At 45.4% G+C, this 22870-nt stretch overlaps 1 protein-coding gene across 2 annotated transcripts in view; it reads left to right on the top strand.

Moving 5' to 3' along the window:
* Positions 1-22343, top strand: part of ARIH1 (ariadne RBR E3 ubiquitin protein ligase 1) — a 48844-nt gene extending 26501 nt beyond the window's left edge. The window contains exons 3-14 of one of the 2 annotated variants that reach the window (XM_079318381.1): positions 466-610; positions 4169-4261; positions 4612-4667; positions 7579-7645; positions 8310-8416; positions 8886-8928; positions 9882-9953; positions 16398-16528; positions 16628-16685; positions 17399-17659; positions 18100-18212; positions 20727-22343. In XM_079318381.1, coding sequence (XP_079174507.1) covers positions 466-610; positions 4169-4261; positions 4612-4667; positions 7579-7645; positions 8310-8416; positions 8886-8928; positions 9882-9953; positions 16398-16528; positions 16628-16685; positions 17399-17659; positions 18100-18212; positions 20727-20811 — 1231 coding nt within the window. In that variant the 3' untranslated portion in view covers positions 20812-22343. The remainder of the gene's footprint in view (positions 1-465; positions 611-4168; positions 4262-4611; positions 4668-7578; positions 7646-8309; positions 8417-8885; positions 8929-9881; positions 9954-16397; positions 16529-16627; positions 16686-17398; positions 17660-18099; positions 18213-20726) is intronic. The other variant, XM_079318382.1, reaches the window with a different exon arrangement.
* The last annotated feature ends 527 nt before the right edge of the window (positions 22344-22870 follow it).

Below are 22870 nucleotides of genomic sequence, written 5' to 3'. Positions count from 1 at the left end.
GTTAAATTACCTCAGGTTGACTGAAAAGATGCTCAAATGACTAATGATCAGAATATTAGGAAAATTAGAAGGCTTCAGTTGAAAAGAATTGAGCTGGAAGACATCAAACCTGTGTTTTAGGAAGGTGTTCCAGTGTCTGGACTGTGAACTCAGGTGTTCTTGCTCTAGTTTCCTGTCCTGGAATTCTAATGCAAAACAGTCACTGGGGAGAATCACAAATTACTTGAAATGCAGCTGAAGAATTGAAGGTGCCTGAATTTCAGGAGTGTGTATTTCAAGTGAGAGTCTCTGATATTATGTAGTTGTCTAATATCCATCTCTGTGTTGTGTTAGAGAAGAGTTTGTTGAAAGTAGTGGGTATATGAGTTTTGAAATATAAAAATCATCTTTGTTCACTTCACTTCTACATAGCACAGAAAAATGATTTAGAAGGTGGTTAAATTTTCATTCTTTCCTGTTGTGCAGGTACTTTGATGGCAACTTGGAGAAGCTCTTTGCAGAGTGTCATGTAATTAATCCAAGTAAAAAGTCACGGACACGCCAGATGAACACCAGGTCATCAGCCCAGGACATGTCCTGTCAGATCTGCTACCTGAACTACCCAAACTCGGTGAGTACCCCCGTGGCCTTGGTGCTACCTGACCAGCAACTCCCCAAATTTCTGACCTGAAACTTCAGATTTTCCTGGAGTACATCTGAGGGTGCTGGGGCTTGGGCAGTGATGTAGCAAAGTTCAGGAAAAAGCAAGCAGGTGATGTTTGCAAAGATCAGATACCAACTGAGATGTACAGATAAAGGACAGGTGGTATTAAAAATCTGTGAAAAGCATGACAGGCAAAGGGATTTACTTAAATAGAAAGACAAGGTAAGAAACAGCTTTTAGAAGCAGTAAGTAATGCTACAAAATAGTCAAACTAGGAAGTCTAGAATAAAAGTAGAAGTAAAATGTGGATATCTTTGGATCTTTATCATGTTTGGACAATACCCTCTTGGTCAGACATGAGTTACCCATGTGCTTGCTGGGGCTTTGCATCAATGTCCTGGCTGACAGTGCTACATTTTTTGTGGCTGCTGACCAAATTGAAGCATTTAGCATACACTGCTCAGAGGTCCAGGCTCTGCTGGGGCTCCCAGGGGCAAGACATACTGTTGGGAGATCTGGGAGAAAAGGAGGGGAGTGGAAAAGCTCAACTAGGAGAGTTCATCAAAAGGGCAAAGTGCTGGTAGTGAGGAGTTCTTCCTTATATAAGAACCTGCTCTTTGTAGAGGAGCTGTGCCTCCAGAACACCCTAAAACGTGTTGGGCCTTTCCCAGGCCAAGCTGCCCTGACATAAGGCTCTGCTCTTGCTCTGGATGTGTTTTCAGCAAGGAACCATGATGAGCTTTGGGGTTCAGGAGTAGCCTGGGGTGAAGTTCCCTGGTTGCAGCCTCTCCCTTGATCTGGATCTACTTCCCTGGAGTGGGCAGAGCTGAGCAAACCTGGCTTCAGGCCTCCCATTCTCAGCAGTAAGGTCCTTGCTGCTCTTGAGCCAGGAACCACAAGGCTTCATGTGTCTCCTCTTCAGCCTTGTGTGCCAACTTCACTCTTAAAAACAGCTCAAAAGGCAGATTCCTGCTTTGTATGACGAAGTGCCTTGAAAAAGAAAGTCAGTATATTTTGATATATTGTTCTCTCCTTTTTAATGGAGTTGCTGTGCTGGGTGGGGGTACAACTCACAAGTGACAGCCTGTCCTCTGGCTGGGGGTACTGTGCTACCTGGGAAGCAGAATCACAGAATCATGGAACAGGCCCACAAGGATCATCAACTCCAACTCCTGGCCCTGCACAGGACACTCCCCAAAATCACACCCCAGCATTGTCTAGAGTTTTGGAACTGGAAAGAACAGCACAAAACACAGTAACACTTCTTGATTTTGTAGCTCAAATAGCAGTGGCCCAGTTGTTAGAAGAGCAGATTTTTAGCTGGAGCAGAGAGATGTTGCAGGTGAACAGGGCTGTCTCTGTTGCCAGTGTTAAACCATCAGAGGGGGTCTCTGTTTCTTTGCCCTACAAAAAAGCTGCAGCCTGTAGGAAAACTGGTATTTATTATTTCTTCTGTAAAAGGCTGTAGTGTCTGTGTCTAAGGTGATTGAAATCTGTTTTGAAGCTGTTTCAGTCAATGTGAATTATAAATTCTAGAATTATTTTTATACTCAATGCCCAAACTAAAATCTCAGTTTTGCAAATCCTCTTGCAATGATCAGCTAATTATTTTTCCACATGAAAGCTGGGGCATTTTTGCACTGAGAGCCCCATTCAGCCTATGGAAAGCTGGGAGTTTGGAGGTGTTAAGAAGTTTTACAGTGTACAGTTGTTTAAGGAATGTTAGTCTTGAAATTCCCTCTCTCCCATCCACAAAGTCTCTGTAGCACTCCAAAGAACTGTAGTTTGAGGTTTTTGGGAAGCAGCTGCCAAACAAGGATATTTTGAAGCTCTCACCCTGCAAGTGTGAGGACTTAAGGGAGATGTTTCACCTGCTCTGTGTCCCTATCAGGCACTGTCAGGTCCCAGCAGTTACTTGGGGTACTTACTTGGGGTTACTTACTTCCCTTTATTGGGAAGACAGGAATTGGGAGGGTTGTGGCTTTGCTTTCCTCCCCTCTTGCCCCTCACCCTCAGGAGAGTGGGCTGGGGGGTGGTTTTGGGAACATCCTGCTTTGTTCAGATTGTAGCTATTGAGCATTGATGTGGTCACAGCAGAGCTGTCCCCTGGGCTCATGAGCTGCCTAAGGAGTTACTGTTCCCCCTGTCCTTGGTGATTTTATGTTAGCCTTTTTACTTGCTCCCTTGACATCTGCTGTCAGCTGAGCCAAAAATAATTGGGAACTCCCTCAAAGTAAAGAGAAGAGCTGAGAGATTCTCTGCATTCCTTGCAGCCTGGGAGGAAGCGTGGTGGTGGCTGCCTTTCTGTGGGCATTGAGCAAAGCATTTCTGTGCCTGAAATAACCAAAACAGTTCTTACATGGAGATGTGTTCTGTGGTGGTTCCTCTTGTGTGCCTGCTGCAGGGTGTTTGGGTTCAGTAAGGGATGATTCCCTTGTCTCTGCTTGCTTTCTGCCACCTGTGGAGAAGCCAGAATTCATGGAAAAGCCAACGCTGTCTTTGGGCTGGTTTCATGCTGTGGCATCCCAAAAGCTACAGATGTTAAAGTGTTTTTACTCTAACCCTGCATCTCAGTTGGCCACAGCAGATCTGTGGAGCATCAGATACTTTGTTAGCTGGCTCAGTAAGGGTTCAGAAAGTGGAAGGTGTTCTTTCCTCTGTGGAGTTTGAGTTTGATGGTATCTGAGAGTGAAGTTCTGGTTTTATCTTACTAGCTGAGAAGTTGGCTTGAGAAGCTGAGCCAGCAAATACTACCTCTACAGTGGTACAAATGAAGTGTTTTAAATACAGCTTTCATTGGTGCTGACTCTGAGTATAAAATAACTTTAGGCTGACCAGAGAAATAGTACTTTAATTCCAGTCTTTCCTCTGCAGGGTTTGCTTCTCCACCCCTTGTGTAACTACTCAGTCCCAAATATCTTGACAGCTCTGTGCAGATGATGCAGACAAGGATGGAGTTGTCCTTGTTGCTGTCTGTGACAGCAGATCATTATTGAATGTTATTTAGCAATTTACACCTGCCAATTAGGATCTTGAGTGTCCTCATCTGATGAGCATCTGGAACCTCAGGGAGGTTCCCTGAGGAGGTCTGGGACTTTAGGGCAGCACCCACATGTGCCAAGGGGAAAAAATAGGAGGGATGAAGACTCTGTATCCTTATCACTGTGACCTGTTTGATGTTGCTTTTATTTGCCTGATTTCCAAAGTAAAATGGGAGAGAGCCATGCTGTGCTCCATAGACACTCCTAAACCAAGGATAAATTTAAATGGGCAGGATGGAAACATGGGCCACACCTTTCCTTGCTGCTGGGGTTGGGGATTAAAGTCTGGCTTTGGAAGAGTAATTAAGGCTGCCTTGGCAAGGTTCTGTAGGGGTGATGATGCCAAATGCATAGCTGTGTCTCAAGTTTGGTGTGGAGAACAAGGGATTGGATGGATGAACTGCACACCACCAAGCAGGATGAAATTATGGAGTGAATGCAAGTAATAAAATGAGGCCATGTCTTGTATTCTTTGTCATTGCAGTACTTCACTGGCCTAGAGTGTGGACACAAGTTCTGTATGCAGTGCTGGAGTGAATATTTAACTACCAAAATAATGGAGGAAGGCATGGGACAGGTAAAATCACAACTCACCTTATGGTTTATTTCTGGAAATTCTGTGTATTGGAGAGATGGGGGACAGTCTTTTGCTAAAGTTTAAAAAAAGACAAAAGAACAAAGAAGAAACCCAAACCCCAAAAGTTTGGGGGCTGCAGGCTCTGCTAAGGTGGATCTGGAGAGAATTCTGTGAAGTTGGTGCTGGTAGCTGGGCTGGGGGAGGAGGAGCCAGTGGCACACCTGGGATGTGGTGAGAGGCAGGGCACTCTTTTAGCTATGGATTGTAGTGAATTCTGTTGCCTTGGAATTCCTTGTGAGGCAAAACCAGGATAACCACCGTTCCTTCTTTGACCTTTTTGTGTTTTTCAGACCATTTCATGCCCTGCCCATGGCTGTGATATCTTAGTGGACGACAATACAGTTATGTAAGTAACACTCTTGGCTTTGCTCTCTTTCCATTGTGTTACTCATGTGCTATTCAGATCTATTCAAATGCTTATAACAAACTGCACAGAGGCTTGCAGGTGGCAGAGAAACCTATCTTGAACTGTCTGTTTTGATACCAGAATGTCTTTGAATTTCCTGTTTAGGTGTGAAAAGCCCATGTGATGGCCCTGGGAGGAAAGACTCCCTGACCAGTTTGGTCAGTTGTGACACCAGGGTTTCCAAATCCTGCTTTACTGCTTTGTGCATTTTGTTTCCTTTGATGTACATAGGAATGTAGGACTTCCACCCAGGACAACTCACCAGTTCCCTAAGCCCTATAGCTGTAGTTAGTAGGTGAGTCAGAGGACAGGAGTCCTAAGAGCTGATGCAGGATGTGTTTTTTGCCCTCAGATAGGAGGCAGTTGACCCTCAAACACAGGATTTGATTAAGCTGGTGTGTCAGCCTGTGTCCTTGGAGTTAAGCTGTCCAGCTGTAGAATGACTTTTAGTTCATTATGGAGCAGTGAACTCTGCTTCCTTTTATACTGGGGGATATTCTTGCATGAGCAATATTCTTAATAATTCTGAGCTTTGTTCAAGTTCATTTTAATTATTTTTGCTAAAAAGCATCTCAGTAGAGACTTACTCTTTCCTTCCTGAAGCCTGACTCACTCATTGATATTAATTTGGTGGTTTTTATTATCAGTTGCTTTCAGAGTACTGATTTTGCCACTTTTGGCTCTTGGTTACTCATGGAGTGTAGGCTGGATGGAAGTGGAAGTAGCTGAAATTCCTGCCCTATTGAGGAGTGGTTTGTAGAGCCCAGTGGGTGGAAACTGAGCTGAAATTGGCATATCTTGAGTAACTTGATTGAGATTTTTGTTTACCAGAGGTTGAACTTCAATTTGTGAAGTCAAATGCTCTCGGCAGGACTTTTTTGAGTGTTTTCTTGATTACAACAATTGGAATGAGCTGTTCAAACAGTGCCTGTGAAATTGAGTAGCTGAAACCATCTCAGGCTGCAGTGGCAGCAGCAGCAAGGAAGGGATGGAGGAAAAAGAGGGCAGTGCTGTGGGATTCCACTTGGCTGGAGAGGGCAGGAATGAGGCCTGGGATAGGGCAGTGGCAGCTGGGTGCTTAAGCAAACAAGTCCCATTTTCCTGAGTAAAACTAGAAACTGTTTCTAGATGAAAAAAATCCACTTTTCCCTGATCTTACCTGGATTTCTGTGGGGAGGAAGGTGCATTTAAAAAAAAACCAACTCCTTCCTTTAAAAGCTCAGTTGGACAACTGTGACAGTCTTAGGGTATGTCAAAATATATGGCAAAAATGTAAATGATCTCAACTGGAACTGGAACCTACACTCACTTCTGTGTCCTTAATTATTACTTTTTAAGGTCCTTTCCTGTTTACAAAGTCTCTCAGTTTCCAAGCAATATGTACACAAAATTAATATGACTTATGGGCTCTGGGCATGGGTTTCATCTCTTAATTTGTCTAGTTTTATTTATGATTTGCCAAAAGACAATGATTTTAAAAGCAAAATTCTTGAAGATCTTGACCTGGTGATGTTGATTGAGGCAATCAGAGCATGTCAATAAGCAAAAAACCAGTGGATTATGTGCTCTGGTTAATCATGGCATGACTATTAATTTAAATTCCAGTACCTGATATATTGTTATAATACAGTGCATTTTCAAGGTTGATATTTAGTATGTCTTGAAGCCCAGGTATGGGGCAAAAAAAAAAAAAAAGAGATTCATAATTCATACTAAATTCATGTTGTTTTCTCATTCTTCAGTAAGTTTGACTCCAGAATTGCAGGAGAGATGCTTTGTCAGCTGATTTGTTTTATTTTAGCCCTGGGAATTGAGCTGCCACGTGCTGTGATTTATGTAATAACCAGCATGTGCTTGGGTGAGGAGCTCCCCAGCTGCCCAGGGCTGGGATTTGTGCACATCTCATGGGCACACACACTCCTCAGGGATTATTGTAAGGGTAACATGCAGGAGTACACTTAGTTTTGGCTGCAGCTGGAAAGAAAATCCATTAATTCCAGTATTTACCCATGGTATGGCCTGTATAAAACTGCATTCCACAGTAGGATTTAAACCAGGAATGCCACAAAGGGTGTGTTAGTGCAGCTTTATATTTAGATATATTGAGAAGATACTTCAGTCACAGCTAAAAGAAGTTTTTAGAAGTGCTCAACAATCCATAATTAAGTTATTTTGGATGCATTTAGGCTGAGCAGTCTGCAAATGCCAGCTGTGATGGCGTGCCCAGGAGAAAGTGGTCACCATGCTTGTCAAGGGTTCCCATCAGTCACTTTTCCTCTGCTCTCCTAGTTCCAAGCAGACTGGAATTAATTTAAAGTCGGTGTTGTGTGCACCCCTAGTGATGCTGAATTCAAATCAACTTTGTTTTTATGGCAAATAGATTAAAACACCTCTAATTTTAATCCTTAATTTTTAAGATGAAGCTGTAGCATTCCACTGAAACCCAGGTAACATGAGGCTTCCCAAAGTTATTAGCCACACAAGGGTTGTTCTGGGGCTTTTTAAAGGGATTTGCCACAAAATGTGCATGTTTTATGTAAATGAAGTGATTAAATTACTTGTTTCTTGGGCTCTTCAGGAAAGGGTTTTTAAATAAAAATCCTCTCACCAAGAGGTTCAGTTCTTTTGAGCTGCATGAGCTCTCTGTTTCTGAAACTAATATATATTGAATAGAATGAATGTAGTTTTCATAATAATAAATGATCTAACAAATAAATAGAGAACAGGTAAGTACAAAAGGTACCCTCAAGTGTAGAATGATGAATCAAATCTATTTGTCTTAACTTACTGGCAGTGTATGGAAAAAACAAGATTTCTGCTACAATTTGTTCTGTTTCTTACCTTCCCACAGGCGTCTGATCACAGATTCCAAGGTGAAATTAAAGTACCAGCATTTAATAACCAATAGTTTTGTAGAGGTGAGTTTTTATTTGAATTTTTTAAGGGCCTGTAGGTTTTTGTCTGATGTGTACCCAGCCAGAGGCTGGAGGCTTGTTTAGAAGTGCAAAGCAGGTTCTTTGCATAGTCTATAGTCAAGTGTGAATGCAAGGGTTGTTTTATGGTTCTTTGCCTTACAGGAATAGTTGTAAGAAAATACTAAAAAAACTTTAGGACAAAAGAACTAAAGAGAATGTAAGAGCTGTTGCTTAATATCTGAGTTCTGAGAAGCAGAATTACGTAGTTATAGTAGTTATATAATAGTTACATAATATTTATGACTCTTGAATGTTACCTGAGATACTTCACATTGAAAACCAGGAAATGCTGTAAACAAGAACATGCCTTGAACATTTTGCCAGTTGAAGTAAAATGGCAAAAGTACTTTAGCAAAATACTGGTAGTTTTATAGCTCAAAATAAACTTGGAGAAAGCTGCTTTGCAAGATGTTTGCACTGTCCCAGTTTCCCAGCTGTGTGGGTTCAGCTGTCCTGTAGAGCCCAGGTTGGAAGACAGTCCAGAAGTGATGGGTGCAGTGGTTTGGTTTTCATCTTAGCTGTTTGGAGCCACAGCAAAGGGGTGCAGGGCAGGGTCTGTCCCTGAGCCATCCTTCCTGTGTGATGTGGGCTGTGCTTTGTCTGGCAGTGTAATCGACTGTTAAAGTGGTGTCCTGCCCCCGACTGCCACCACGTCGTTAAAGTCCAGTACCCGGATGCGAAACCCGTGCGCTGCAAATGCGGCCGTCAGTTCTGGTAAGAGCCAGCAGGGACAAGCTGCTGATCCTGCTTTGTGCTCCCTGCCCTCAGCTGTGTTCATGTGTGCTCATGGAGCCCCAGACTGCTTTGGCTTGGGAGGGACTGTAAAGGTGATTGAGTTCCACCCCCAGACTGCTCCAGCCTGGCCTTGGATATGTCCAGGGATGGGGTCACTTCTCTAGAAACCAATTTCAGTGCTTCACAACTCTCACAGTAAATAATTTCTCCCTAATAATCCGTCTAACTCTGTCCTCTGGCAGTGGGAAGCCATTCCTCCTTGTTCTATTATGAAGTGGCCCTTGAGAAATTTCAGGATGAAAGAGGGGTGTGTTGAGTTTCCTTAGGACTGGCTTTGAACAACCCAGAAGAAATTTTATTATTTTTATTTTATTATTTTAATTATTATTTTAATTCCAAGTACAATCATCTGCCCTGTTTGCTTACTTTCCCTTTCTTTCCCTTACAGCTTTAACTGTGGTGAAAACTGGCATGATCCTGTTAAATGCAAGGTGAGCACGTCAAGATTCTTGTCCAAATCTGTGTTTTGAAAAAGTTTTAAATAAATTTATGTGCAAGACTTAGCTATGAAGCCCAAGTTTTTATGGCTGTCCATAGAATCATAGATGATCCTGAGCTGGAAGGGACCCCCAGGGATTGTTGAGCTCAGTTGTTGTTCCATCAGGTAGCATAGTAGCTCATCTGTTTAAATCACAGGAGAGAGCCAGCAGTGGAATCCTACTGGCTGCTTTTATTAGTTGCTGTTGGACCTTGTGAGGGAATAGTGCCTCATCCAGGTATAGATTGTCTGGAAGAGGAGGTTGGTGTTTTCTGGACAAGGAGCATTCCTGTACAAGTTGTTCCTGTAGATGTTTGGTGCTTTGTCAGGTGTTATCCATTGTACTGGAGGAACTAATTTGGTTTTGCTGATTTGGCTTGGAAGGGACCTTAGAGGTTATCTAGTCCCACAGCCTGCCATGGGCTGAGATACCTTCCACTACCCCAGGTTGCTTCAAGCCCCATCCTTGAACACTTGCAGGAATGGGGCAGCCACAGCTTCTCTGGGCCTCTTGTAGCAGGAACCTGTTCCTTCTGTCCTGTCCCTCCATGCCCTTGTAAACAGTCTCTCTCCATCTTTATTGTAGGCTCCTTTCAGGTACTGAAAGAACACAGTTAATCACTCCAAAGCCAAACTGTCCTTATTATTTAAAAGTCCAACAGGAAGTTTGTGCTGATTAAGCTTAAGAGGTGCAAACTTGTTGCAGGAGTGCTTGCTGGATCAGGATGGAGCTGCAGGAACTGTCTGCCACTAAATTAGTGGCTGTTTGCACAGTTTTCCAGCACCAACACTCCTCTGTTCCCATGTTGCTGAGTGTACCTTTCCTTAATGTGAACAGGTGTCTTGAGAACATTTGTGGTTCCTCCAGCTAGATTTAATGCTCTTCTACCATCATTTTTCTGATAGTGGTTGAAGAAATGGATTAAGAAGTGTGATGATGACAGTGAAACCTCCAATTGGATTGCAGCCAACACAAAGGTGAGAGGTTCACTCATATTTTATACAGAGATTTTGTACAGATTTGTCAGGTGAAAAGGACATCAGTCTAATTCCTTGCACTAGGATTGTTTTTTCTGTTCCATGTTAAGAGCAAGCCTTAAAATCCACAGTAAACTGAAGTGCTCTTGTTTGAAGCGTGAACAGGTGTTAATGCCTGGAATCAGGTGAGTTTCTTCAAGTTCAGTGAAGAAAAGTGCTTGGAAGAAACAGTTAATTTAAGACCCAAAGGAGGTTCATGGTTTAAGTCTTTGGGCTCCTGTCTGGCACTGGTGGCTTCCCTAAGCAAATCCATGGCCCATTCCATGTGTGGAACATGTTACTACCAGTTGTGGCTCAGTTTGGCTGGGATCGTTTATATCTTCCTTCAAGTCCCTGGGTTTGGCCTCTGGAGGAGCCTTCATTTCCACTGGGCAGCATTCCAGGTGGAGACTGGCAGAACAGCTGTCTGGGATTTCATTATGTAAAGGTCTTCATTCTACTTAGCCCAACTTTGACTGAAACTTTAGCATTTGATCATTTTGGGACAAATTAAAACCAGGATTGTCATGGTGGCAAGGACACAAAAGCAGCAGATCCCATGGTGGGTAAGGAGCAGGCCTGGGGCTCCCAGCTGCAGGAGGAAGGTGGGGAGGGAGTGAGGAAATGCTGCTTTGTTTTCTTAGCTCTGTTGTGTAAGTGGTTAATGGCATTGTTTGCAGCAGCCTCGCTGCCTTCCTTCCTAGGCTGGCTGCCTGGTTTTCATCCAGCTGGAATGTTGTGTTACAGTGGCAGAGGAACCCCTGCTGTGCAGCTCACATCAGGCTGGAGTGGGGCTGGGTGGGCCCTGCTTGGAGCTCACAGTGTCATCAAAGGGACTCGGCTTTGCCCCAGTGTGTTCCACTTGGAACTTTGGCTTGGGGCTGAACCAGGTTTATTTGGAGTTTGCTGGGTCTTCAGGGACTGCTCCTGTTAAACCTGAGGAAGAGCAGCCAATAGCTTGGAAAAGGCAGAGTGTAAGCACTGCTAGCCTCGGGTCTCACATATTTGGGACACTGGGACAGCCACAGAAAGCCCTCAGGAGGCTGATCTTGGGGTTCCCCATCTTGTAGCTGAATAAGAAGATTTTTGGGGTGGGGAGCAGCACCCATCTGGAGGGTGGCACCTGGCACCAGGCTGCTTCTTTGTTGGTACCTCTAGTCTGGTATGAGCAGCAGAGCTGTCCTTGGACATTTCTGTCTAGGCTACTTCCTCTAATATTGTCCCAGACATTCCTACATGGGAATACTTGGAGTCCAGGCTGCAACAGGAAGAAGAATTGCCATTTGGGTAATTACTCCAGACATGTGAGCAAGCCAACTGTCCTGGAGTCTTATGGCATCCATATCCATTGAATTAGCTGAGGGACAGTATGGCATTCTTCTCTCCGAGCCGATGCTGGATTCAATTGAGGGGAAAGTTGGCAGGAAGAGTAAGCCACCACCCTCATGCTGATCTCTGCCCTGGGGAAGGTGGGAATCTCCAGCTCTGGCTGCTGGGGTGTGTGCCTTGGGAGCTTTGCAGCCTCCAGAGAGCCAGGTCAGCCCGGGATCGTGGGGCTGCACCACCTCCCTCCTGCCCCAGCTCCCTGCTGATCCCTGACCAGAGGCATGGAGAAACCCAAGTGCTGTCTGGGTGTGGGGTGTAGTGACAGACTGGGATGGCCATTGTGCAGTTTGGAGTGTGAGTCCATCCTCCCTTTCTCTCTGTACTGTTCATAGCAGGAAGGCAGGGCAGCTGTGTTTGTGAGGCACAACTTGTGCCTGCACTGTTGGCTTCACAGCCTGAATTGTGTGTTGAATTTCATTTTGAAGAACCTAGAAAGGAATCAGGTACCATCAGTGGGAACAGCTCTCCAAGGAATTCAGTTGTGACTGCAGGCTCCATTGCCATTTCTGGCTTTTGGAAAGTGCTTTGTGGAGCCATCCAGGCATGAGTCCTGTCCAGTGTGAACTCCTCTCAGGGAAGGAGACTTTCTGTCATAACGAGATGAAGGTGTAAAAGCAAAATACCAGTCCTCTGGAATGTGGGCTTGAAATCTGGATAATCCTTTGCAACGGGAGAATGTGAGATACATTTGTTACGGCTTGTCCTGGGAGATGGAGTTGGAAAGGAAAATTAGGCAATTGTGTGAGAGAACAGAAAAGTGAAACCCAGCTGAATTGGGTTCTGTTCCCAAACTGCAATGATGTGATGCATTTTTTGACGAATATGTAGAGTGGTCTGAATGAAAAATGAGGAGATTTGAGTAGTGAGTTCTGTGGTTTCTGATATGATTTTTTTATTCTTTTGCATTCATTTACTTGCACTTAGGAGACCTAAATTCCTTCAACTTCTATAAAAGATACAGCCCTTGCAGCAGAGTGTGTTGGAGTAGATGGCTTTTTTCTTAAAATAAGCTACTTTCACATGAGTTAAAGTTAACTACATTAATTTAAAGTTGAGATAAAGCATTACAAGTTCTTTATCAAGATGGTAATTCTTAGTCTTCTTCAGTTCAGGGGTTGAACAGTCCAAGGATTTGCATATTTCTTTTTCAGTTTGTTTGACAAACTTGGTTCTTCAGGAGTTCCTCTCCTGAGTTAAGTTAGGCAGGTTTTGGGTATTTGGTAATAAAGAAACCACAGAGATCCATTACTTTTGTTAAGTGGACATTTAAAGGAGTGAAAAATAGAGAAAACTTAGATTTATGCATTTATTTTGGGCTTTTAAGGTATATCAAGACTATCTGAAAGTGGCTAACAGGAGGAGGGGAAACATGTTTGGAACCTGAGTGTCAGTGATGTTAATCTCTGCCTCTTGGAATAACAAAGGGAAAAGAACAAAGCTGGGAATGGTACTGGCCTTCACACAAGGCACTGCTTTTTATTGTGGAACTTAAATTTGTGTTAATTAAAGTTGTTCATCTGATACTAAAAAAATGCCCCAGCCTTGCTTCTTTGGCTCCTGGCACATCCTCATCATTCCCTTCCAGGCCAGACAGAGCTTGAAGGATAAACCAGAGCTGGTGGATAAACCAGGCATGTTTTCTTCTCCAAAAAAACACCATTGGCTGTTTTTCTCCCCTGCAAGAGATAAAATGGCATGAGCCCACATCTCTCCCTTTTCAAGTCACTTTTTAATGGCTGGACAAGTGCTCCTTATGTACTTTCTGGAGCCTGCATTTGTTCTAATGTGTGGAAATTTTGGTAGGACACAGAATCCTCCTGGGCACCAGCACCAAACTGTGCTCCTTCATTTCCCACTGTGCTGGAGCTGTGATCTGAGTTTTTCTAAAGGTGCTCAAGTGCTGTCTCCCCTTCTCAGATGAACTGGTGTTTAAAATCTATTTTCAAAGTTTTGCTCTGTGATTCTAGGTGTTAGAATGGTGTACTGATTTGTGCTAGCTGTAATTAAGCATTTGGGTTTTGTTGAAATTCATTAAGAAATCCCTGTGATTTTTGAGGATTCATTTTATAGGATGGGCTAGGGGTGAAGGCATTGCTGTGGATGTGACTGTGGGAGGCTGAGGTCCACCTGTTCCTCTGGGAGTCTGGAAAGAACTCATCTCTTTCACTTGCCCTGAAATAAGAAACATGTTTCTGTTTAGCTTTCTCGTCATAAAAGAGCAGCTGAGGTTTACGGTGCTTTTACAACAAAATCAGGATTTTTCTCCTTTGCCAGGTTTGCCCAGGCTTTTGTTTCCAAGCCCAGTACGGAATTGTTTGGAGTGGAACAATGTTAATGAGGTCACTTCTGTGCTGTGCTGTGACTGATAATGTGCACAATAATCTGCAGGGTTAGTAACCTGATTTGCTGCCTGTTGGGTTGTTGCATAGCCATAATTCTCAGGGAGCTCTTCCTTTCCTATCCTCATTAATCTATAAATCTCTCCCACTTGTTGTGCTGGTGACTTGAGCAGTTACTGCTTCTTTTTCTGCTGATGTCCAGCATTTCTTTAGTATGTGCTTTTCATGGCTTTAATTTTTAATAATATTCAACTTTACACTTCTACACAGCTTTATGGATCTGTACAGATGCTGTGTCACCTCTTCTTTGTGCTTTGCTAGACAGGAGCATAAGGCTTGGAAAGTATGGCATTCCCTGTGAGAAAAGGGCTGTAATGAGATCATAGAATCATGGAATGGTTTGGGTTGGAAGGACCTTCAATCAAGTCCCATGCCTGGCATGGGCAGGGACCCCTTCCACTATGCCAGGGTGGTCCAAGCCCTGACCAGCCTGGCATTGGACACTTGCAGGGATGCAGGGGCAGCCACAGCTGCTCTGGGCACCCTGTGCCATGGCCTTACCACCCTCACAGGGAATAATTTCTCTCCAATATCCCATCTAACTCTGGCATCTGGAAGTGGGAAGCCATTCCCCCTTGTCCAGAGTGTCTTTCCAGGCTCTCCTGGAGCCCCTTCAGGTACTGGAAGAGTCTTTTTGTCCTAGTTTGTATTCTACAGCTCAAAGCCCTGAGCACTGTGGACACACTGCAAAGCTTGGTCCCACCTTAGTGACAGGAGGACAGAACTTGCTGCTGATGGAGCCCTGCTGGTGGTGAGATGGCTCCACATGCCTGGGCTGTGGATGTGCCTGTGGCATCCCTCCAGCCTGGCAGGTCACCTGGGACCTGTTCTCCCTGTCTTGCAGCTGTAGGATTTTGCTCAGCAGGAGGGATCACCACAGCTGCGTGGATCAACTGCGTCTCCCACGAGTGATGCTGGCCCTGATGGGAGGAGATGTGTCTGAAGAACTGCACAGCTCCACAACCTCCTCTGAAAAACCACTCTGGCTGTGTGCCCTGGGGCCATCATGGTGTGACAGGGACAGGGCCACTGTCTGCAATGAGAGCCACCCTGGCTGATGAGCAGACTGAGTAGGGATCTGCACAGCTGGCCACATTGCTAAACCTAAATTTGAGTCTTGGCTTGTTCGTGCTGCATTGGAAGAGGGAGGAGTGCTGCCTGGAAAAGGGAAATAGATGCTGCACTGGCTACTCTGCTTGAAGGAGGGACCATTTTTGACTCTGAAGTTCACAGAACTGCACTAACAGGGAACAAGCTTCCCTGGCTGAGTATCTATCCTGTGGACAGTCCTAGGGAACATCTTGCATTGTGCCCTTGAGGGAACCAACACAGGAGCTACTGTGCTTCACTTACTCTGCAGTACAATTACTGAGTCTGAAGGACAAACAGGCAACTGGGAAGAAGGCAGGGCTGGAACATTCCTCTTTTGTGCTTGGTTGCTGCTTGATCCCATTGGTTTGATGTGCAAATTCTCCTATCCATGACAACACAAACTGGCAAACTTGTAGAAAATGTAGTAATAGCTGGGACACTCAGAGTGGGTGTTCAAGAACCTGTTGGATTGTGTCCTGTGTACAAGTTCTGGAGTGATTGTGCATGTTGGTTTCTTCCTTTGAGAGTTTATCTGAATGCCAGGGTAGGAACTGCTTGCTTTGGCTGGCAAAGACATGCTCCAGACTGGGGAGGGGATTTCATATGCTTCTGACCCAAAGCTGCAGCTGATTTTACAGGTGTGTGTATACCACTGGTTTGGATATGTCTGTTATTGTCTTATATATAAAAACTGGCTTGTGCAGAGACTTCATGAAAGACTGGTATGGTTGTGGGATGAGCTGGACAAGGAGCTGATTCAGCCTAAAATGGTTTTGGTTTTCTTTATGCCATTTTTTTCTCTGTATTTGCTGTTTTGTTGATTCGTTAATTCCTAAGATCATGGAGACCATGATATTGGTGTTATATTCCCCAGATATTTCCCTGTTCAGAGCTGCCCTTTGAGATACTTGTATTTGTCAAAAGCCTTACTCCTGAAAGGGAAACCCCATGTGAGCTTTTATGGAAAAGTCTTCAGTGAGGTGTCACATGAAGGGAAAAAAGGGACCTGATGGGAAACATGGAAACACCTCAGGAAGAGAAGTGACTTTTTAGCTGACAGCAGCTTCTTTGAAGCACACTAGAGTCTTGCTGCATGTTTTGAGCTCCTTTCTGGATGGCATGTTTCAGCTGCAGGTTGGATTGGTAACAGCGTGATTCCGGCTTGGTCTCAGTCCCAGAGTGGAGCAGACACTTGGTGGTGAGGAAAGCCACATGCTTCCCAGGCTCTTAGAGACCACCCTTCTGCTGGGATTTTGGGGAAGGTCATGAAGTGACTCGCCCAGTGTCCCTCTGTGACAGCAGCATAGATAAAATATGTTATTCCTTAAGTTTCTTTCTATCTAACTGCTCCGGGTTGGAAGTATTTTAAGGCCTGACTGAAGAGGATCTCGATGTCCAAAGGGAAGAATTAAATCATGTATTTCTCTTGACGTGCTCTGTCTGACTGCCGTGGGAACCCTTCCAAGTTCCCCAGGCTGTTGGGGTTCCGTGCTTGCCCTGCTAACGGTGCTCTCTGTCCTGTGGACAGGAATGCCCGAAATGCCATGTCACCATCGAGAAGGACGGGGGCTGCAACCACATGGTCTGTCGGAACCAGAACTGCAAGGCGGAGTTCTGCTGGGTGTGTCTGGGCCCCTGGGAGCCCCACGGATCTGCCTGGTGAGTTCGGGAGCTTGCCTTGCTGGAAGGGCGAGGAGGTCGTGGTGCAAACGGCACGGATTTGGACTGAAATCTGTGGAATCGGTGTCCCTGTTACAGGTACAACTGTAATCGCTACAATGAGGATGATGCAAAGGCAGCAAGGGATGCACAGGAGGTGAGTCCATAACCTTTGGTGATGAGGGAGATCAGCGACCTTGTGGTGTGCTTTCTGTAAACCTGCACATCTGCTCTGAAGGAATTCACGGATTCGGGCACAAATCCTGAAGGACAGTTAAGTCTTTTGACTTTTATGATAGGGATGGCTTTGCCTTTGTAGAGTTGAGCCATGCCCGTGGTGTTAGTTTTTTACAGCTGGTCTGTCAGTGTGAAGAAAATGAGATTGACTGTGTATTGAGTCATCTTGGTTCTCTTGCACTATTTAGCACACGGTGCCTTTCCCCTGCTCTATAATCTACCTGAGATTGCCCTCTTAGCATGAGCACAGTAATTAGAATTCCTTATTAGAAAAAAAAACCCAACAAAACACCGTCTTCTCACTTTCGTCATGACACTGAAAGCATTTGAGTGCTGTACCTTGAGTCGAGAGCCTGAAATAGAAAAGTGATGAGGCTTGAGCAGTGTGGTTGTAATTGCTTCCAAGGTTGGGAGTGAGGATGTCAGAGCTGTGCTGGGAAGTGCCCGGGGTGCTTCCCAGGCTTAGTGGGGCCACATGGAACCGTCTGCCCAGTGTCACGAAAGAGGAGCCTCCTTTGGAAAGGAAGCTCCTTCCCTGGATCTGGAGGAGCCTTGTGAAGGGTTTACTTCTCTTGCAGCCGTTACTTTGTTTTAACTATTTGTTTTCTTTCTCCCTAATGGGAATTAACACAGCGATCCCGAGCAGCCCTGCAGAGGTACCTGTTCTACTGCAACCGCTACATGAACCACATGCAGAGCCTGCGCTTTGAGCACAAGCTCTACGCTCAGGTGAAGCAGAAGATGGAGGAGATGCAGCAGCACAACATGTCGTGGATCGAGGTGCAGTTCCTGAAGAAAGCAGTCGACGTCCTCTGCCAGTGTCGTGCCACACTCATGTACACTTACGTCTTTGCCTTCTACCTCAAAAAGAATAATCAGTCCATTATCTTTGAGGTAGGAGAAAATGGGGTTATCAGGAATTCTGATTGCAAAACTGAGGAAATAAGATTTAATGTTTGGAGGCCTCTAATCCCCACTTTTACCCAAGTTAGTTTGGTTTAGTATTCTGTTGTACTGAAGGTAGAGGCTCTCTGGGCATTGTGTAGGATTGTTTGCTCGTGGAGTCACAGAATCACAAAGCTATGGCTGCCCCAACTCTGGAAGTGTTCAAGACCATGTTGGATGGGGCTTGGAGCAGCCTGGTCTAGTGGAAGGTGGCCCATAGCAGTGGGTGGACCTGGATGAGTTTCAGTGTCTCTTCCCACCCAAAATCAGTCTGGGATTCCATGATATCTAATCCTTTTTATTTTGGTACTTATTCCAGTTGTGCTGAAATAAAAATCTCCCCCTTTCCTTTACCCCCCTCAAACACTTTTTTTCTTTTGTCTTTACAGAATAACCAAGCAGACTTAGAGAATGCTACAGAGGTGCTTTCTGGGTACCTGGAGCGAGATATATCCCAAGATTCGCTGCAAGACATAAAGCAGAAAGTACAGGATAAGTACAGGTTTGTGTTGGAATACTCCTTTCTCTCAAAGCTGTGAGTGTTGCCATGCCCTGTGTCAGGTAGTGATCTGAGCAGTTGCCAAGATACAGTTTCTCCAGAGCCACATCCTTGGGCTTGCTCTTGGCTCTGTGCCACCCATTGTGATCAGGCAGCCCCTGGGTGTGTGAGAGCAGCAGCGCTGTCCCGCACCAGCCTCAAGTCCTCCCAGAAAAGCCCACACGCAGATGCTGGCAGTATGTTTGTCTGTCCCTCCTGGGAGCAGCTCTCAGGGGAGGTGACAGCCTGTGGGGAGAGGCTCCCAGCTCTATCTTCCATCTGCTCTGCAGAGCAGGAGCTGGAAGATGTAACCCTGGAATGGAAAAAATCCCGTGTCCAGAAGCAATGGCTCTCAGTACACTGCTGTTGTGCACAGAAGGAGCATGTGGGAATGGCCAGCACTGGGATGGGATCTGCAGAGTGAGGGCCAAAGAACAAGGAGTGACTTCGTTGTTCCAAGCTGCCAGCTTTGGCCTAGGATGAGCTGCCAGCAGAGAGCAATTGGCTCTTTTAATTGTCTGCTGGGCCCATTTGTGCAAAATATGGGTGTAAGAAAGCTGTCCCCGAGGAAGAGGTAGAGAGCAGTTTGCCCAGCTGGGAAGGGGAGCAGGGGACTGAGGTCCAGGTGACACAGATGCCAGTGCTTTGTTCAGTCCCAGGGGAATAATTTCTGCACAGTGGAAAAGTACAAAGCTGAAAATGCGGATGAGTCACAGGATTAGGGCTTGCATTTCTGAGGCATTTTGCCAAAATCACTGAATTTGTTATGCCTGGCTTAGGGGAAGAAAATATCCAAAGTAGGGTGAGCTGTAGATTTCAATGGACTTTGGGGCGTGGCAGCAGCTGTTAAGATTTGGTGGTTCATCCTGCCCAACTTTGGCAGCACAGCTGGGGCTGGACAGGACTTTCCTGACCTTCTTTTTGAAGACATTTTGTAATTTACCCTTTAAGGCCACCATTAATTTGGTGTTTCAGAAGAAGCTGCTTGTTTACATCAGTCCTCTGAACCTGGATGCTTTTGTAGGAATGAAATTAAAACCCAATATAGCCTGAATCGTTTGGAAACAGTATCCCAAAGCAGCCTTCACATTTCTGGGAAGAAAGAATGCATCTGTCAAGCCTGTGCAGGTCCCTAATTAACCAGTTCAGTCATGTCTTAATCATGTCCTGCACGGTGCCCTTTGATGCAAGACTGGGAGCAGGATGTCATCAAGGTGGGTTTAAAGAGCTCTGGGAAGCTGCAGGAATTGCCTTCCAGGCTGGTTTGATTTCAGCAGTTTGTCTTTGCTTGCCAAGACATATCTAGCAAACAGGATTAAGCCCCCCACACCCAACCAGCAGAAAAATAACTAAAGTTTGGAAAGCAGAGATCACGTGTTTGCCATCACATGCTCCTGAAAATCAATAGGACTTTGTGTACTGGGGTATCTCTTGGACCAGCTGACAGCGGTGAGGGGAGCCACAGCTGCTCCCATGGATAAATTAGTCATTCTGATAATATCCTGAGCAGTAGGTGAGGAATTCCTGCCAGCTGTTAGTGTGTGTTTCTGGTCAGGGATGGCTTCCCACTGAGAGATTTCTCCTGAGGGATGCCTCACCACTGCCAAGCAAGCCAGAGCCTCTCAGATGCTTATTTAGAGTTTGCTCTTGGTACCTGAATTCGTTCAATGTTTCTGTGCTTTTTGTCTTCTAGCACACCTGAAATGACCATGGTATCCTTTGCTGTGTTCTGTGATACCCCTTTTCCTCAGGATCAGTGATCCTGGGAGGATTGGACTGGACTCTGGGATCAGTTTTATGTGCAGCAGTTTTCAGTCAGCTTAGGTGATAATACTCCAAGGGTGTAGTGTCCCTCTGAGAGCCACATGTTGGGATGCGAGGTGAAACCTGCTCTCCAGCCAGACCACTAACCCTCCACTGGGAAATAAAACTGTCATTACTCCTGAGGTTTTCATCATGGACTGGTTTGGGTTGGAAGGCATTTTAAAAGTAAATGTTCCACCTCCTGCCATGGGCAGGGACACTTTCCACTAGACCAGTTGGCCTTGAACACTTCCAGCTAGTTTTTCCCACCTAACATATGCCTTTTTGTTGAGCAGACACCACCCACATATAAGGAGAGCTCATCCCATTCCATGTGTCACCACCAACCTGTGCTCAGGCTTTTTCAAACCACAGCTGCTGCTTCCTCCTCTTCCAGTTATTCCTGAAGGTTTCTCAGCTCTGGAGGCTCTGGGGTTACTTTTGCCTGAACAACTCTGAATTTTCACACTGCTTTTCCAGCTGGGGATCTGGAGCTGAGTGACTAGAGCAACCAAAGTCTTAATTAGCGCTGTTAACAGGCTGTAAATACAAATTCCCTGCTCGGGGGATCAGCTCTTTCAGAAGTGAGGCGTGCTGTAGGTCTGGATAACTCGTTGCCAGGGATGCTCCGTGGTTCCTGACGTGCCTTTTCCCTGCTGTCCCTGTCCCCTGCAGATACTGCGAGAGCCGGCGGAAGGTTTTGTTGCAGCACGTGCATGAAGGCTACGAGAAGGACCTGTGGGAGTACATCGAGGACTGAGCCCGGCCCTGCAGCAATGAACTCTGAACCCTTTCCCATCCTAGAGTGCTCATGCAATTCCAATAAAACCCACCCAGGGCGCTGCTCCGCCTCTTACACCGCTGGTCTGTAGTACCGGGATTCTGTTTTGTTAACAGAAAAATTAAGTAAATTATATTGTAATAAAAAAAAAAAAGGTAGATAAACCATTGTACAACAGTATTCTAGGCGGCCAAGAGTGTGACAGACGCACTAAGAAACCCTCCAACTTTAACTTGTAACGTAGCTTCATCCTCCAAGCCGACTCCTTTTTCTTTTTCTCTTTCTTTTCCTGTGTGTAGTACAGATGAAACTTAAACCAGTTTCTTGACACTGCTTTTCATGTCCAAACCAGCCATTTTGATGGACTTCAGTAAGGGGGGTGGCTCTCCCACCCCCCTCCTCCTCTCTGCCACCCAAGTACACAGATGAATGTGGATTGGCTCATTGTAAGATGATTTTTGGGGAGGGAAGGAGGGGGGTACACAGCAAGGAAAAAAAAAACCCCAACCTTTGTATATGACTTTTAAAACAAAAAGAGGACAACACAGTATTTTTCAAAGTTGTATATAGCGCATATGCATGGACAAAGAGCAAGCGTGGCACGTGTTTGCATAATGTTTAATTACAAAAAATATTTATTCTTTAAAAATCTTCAAGATTATGTCTATTTGCTGTGCATTTTCTTTCAGTTTGATTCTTTTGTTTGGTTTTGGTTTTTTTTCCTGGGCTGGGGTGGGGGAAGCGTGTGCTGGTGTAGTGAATATATCTATATATATATATTTTATTTCTTTTCTTTTTGGAAGGCTTTTTCCAGAGCTGTTTGGTTTCTCCTCTTCCTGCAGTTCCTTTCTGTCCAGGGCCTCCCCCAGGTCTGTGTGTGTATCCATTGCTGGCGACGGACGCGGCCCCTTGCAGCTCCTGGAGCTCTGGTTCAGGATGCTTTGCCTTTTTCTCGGTTTATTTTCGGCCCCAGATCTTTACCTGCCCAAATCCAGCTCTCTGTTCCCACTGGTGCACGCAGGACACGTGCTCTGATCACAGAGGAGGGGTGTGTGTGTGTGGGTGTGTTTGTGCGTGTGTGTTTAGAGGTTTGTTCTGGATCCGGAGGTAGGACATGGAGGGGTTTGTTGTGTTTTGCACCACTTCTCCAAAGACTTCCTGCGAGATTTTGTCTGTGGATCTCCTCTCCCTCCCCTTTCATCTGTCAAATGGACCCTCTCTTGCTGTTTTAATTTTCACTTCATTATAACGAGTCGTAACATTGAAAAGGAAAGCTGATGGAATTGTCTTTGTGTTTGTTTTGGGCTCAATCACTGGGCGTCCTGTCCTGGCAACTATTTAACACTCTATCTAGTGCAGTAGAAGCTGAAATCAGCGGAGTATTTTTCAATTAAAAGGGGAAAGAACTAATGAGTTTAGCTACTGAGTCCATTTTTATGATTTCTGTAACAAGAGCTATGTTAAAGTAAACAATTGGTGGTGGTTTTATTAAATTTACTCCTGTATAGGAATTCCTTCTGTGGTATTTTTCACCAGGCAAGTGTCCTCTAAGCCTCCTGCCACTCTGCCAGCTTCCAGGGGATGGAAGTTACGAAGGGATCAAATAAAAAAGGCAGATTCCCAGGCAGGGCTGTAACACGGGCTGCTGTTTCCAGCTGGCAGCGGGGTCACTTCGGCTGCCTCACTGCTCCTAGCGACGTTCCACGGCTGCGGTTGTGTCCCTGTGTGCCTGCTTTTCCCTTCATTTCCCCTGGAAAGGAAACGTGAGGGAGTGCAGCCGCTTTCCCTCTGCTTTTCCCGCTGCTGCTGGAGGGGTGGGATGGCGCAGAGCTGCCTCTACCCGTCCATTCCCGTGGGGAATTCTCCGTCCATGCCTTGAAACACGCGGCAGCTGGAGCACGGTGGGCTGGGCGTTGGGTTTTCACTCCGTGTTTCCCCAAAGGAATACGCCAAGGATGTGGGCGCTCCTCTGGAAAGGAAACCCGGGCTGTGCCGATGGCCGATCGTGTCAAAGCCCTGTTCTTGTGGGAGAGCCTGC

This window comes from Erithacus rubecula (assembly GCF_903797595.1).
Source record: "Erithacus rubecula genome assembly, chromosome: 14".
In the NCBI taxonomy this organism is placed as follows: domain Eukaryota; kingdom Metazoa; phylum Chordata; class Aves; order Passeriformes; family Muscicapidae; genus Erithacus; species Erithacus rubecula.
This window is presented reverse-complemented; position numbering and strand designations above follow the sequence as displayed.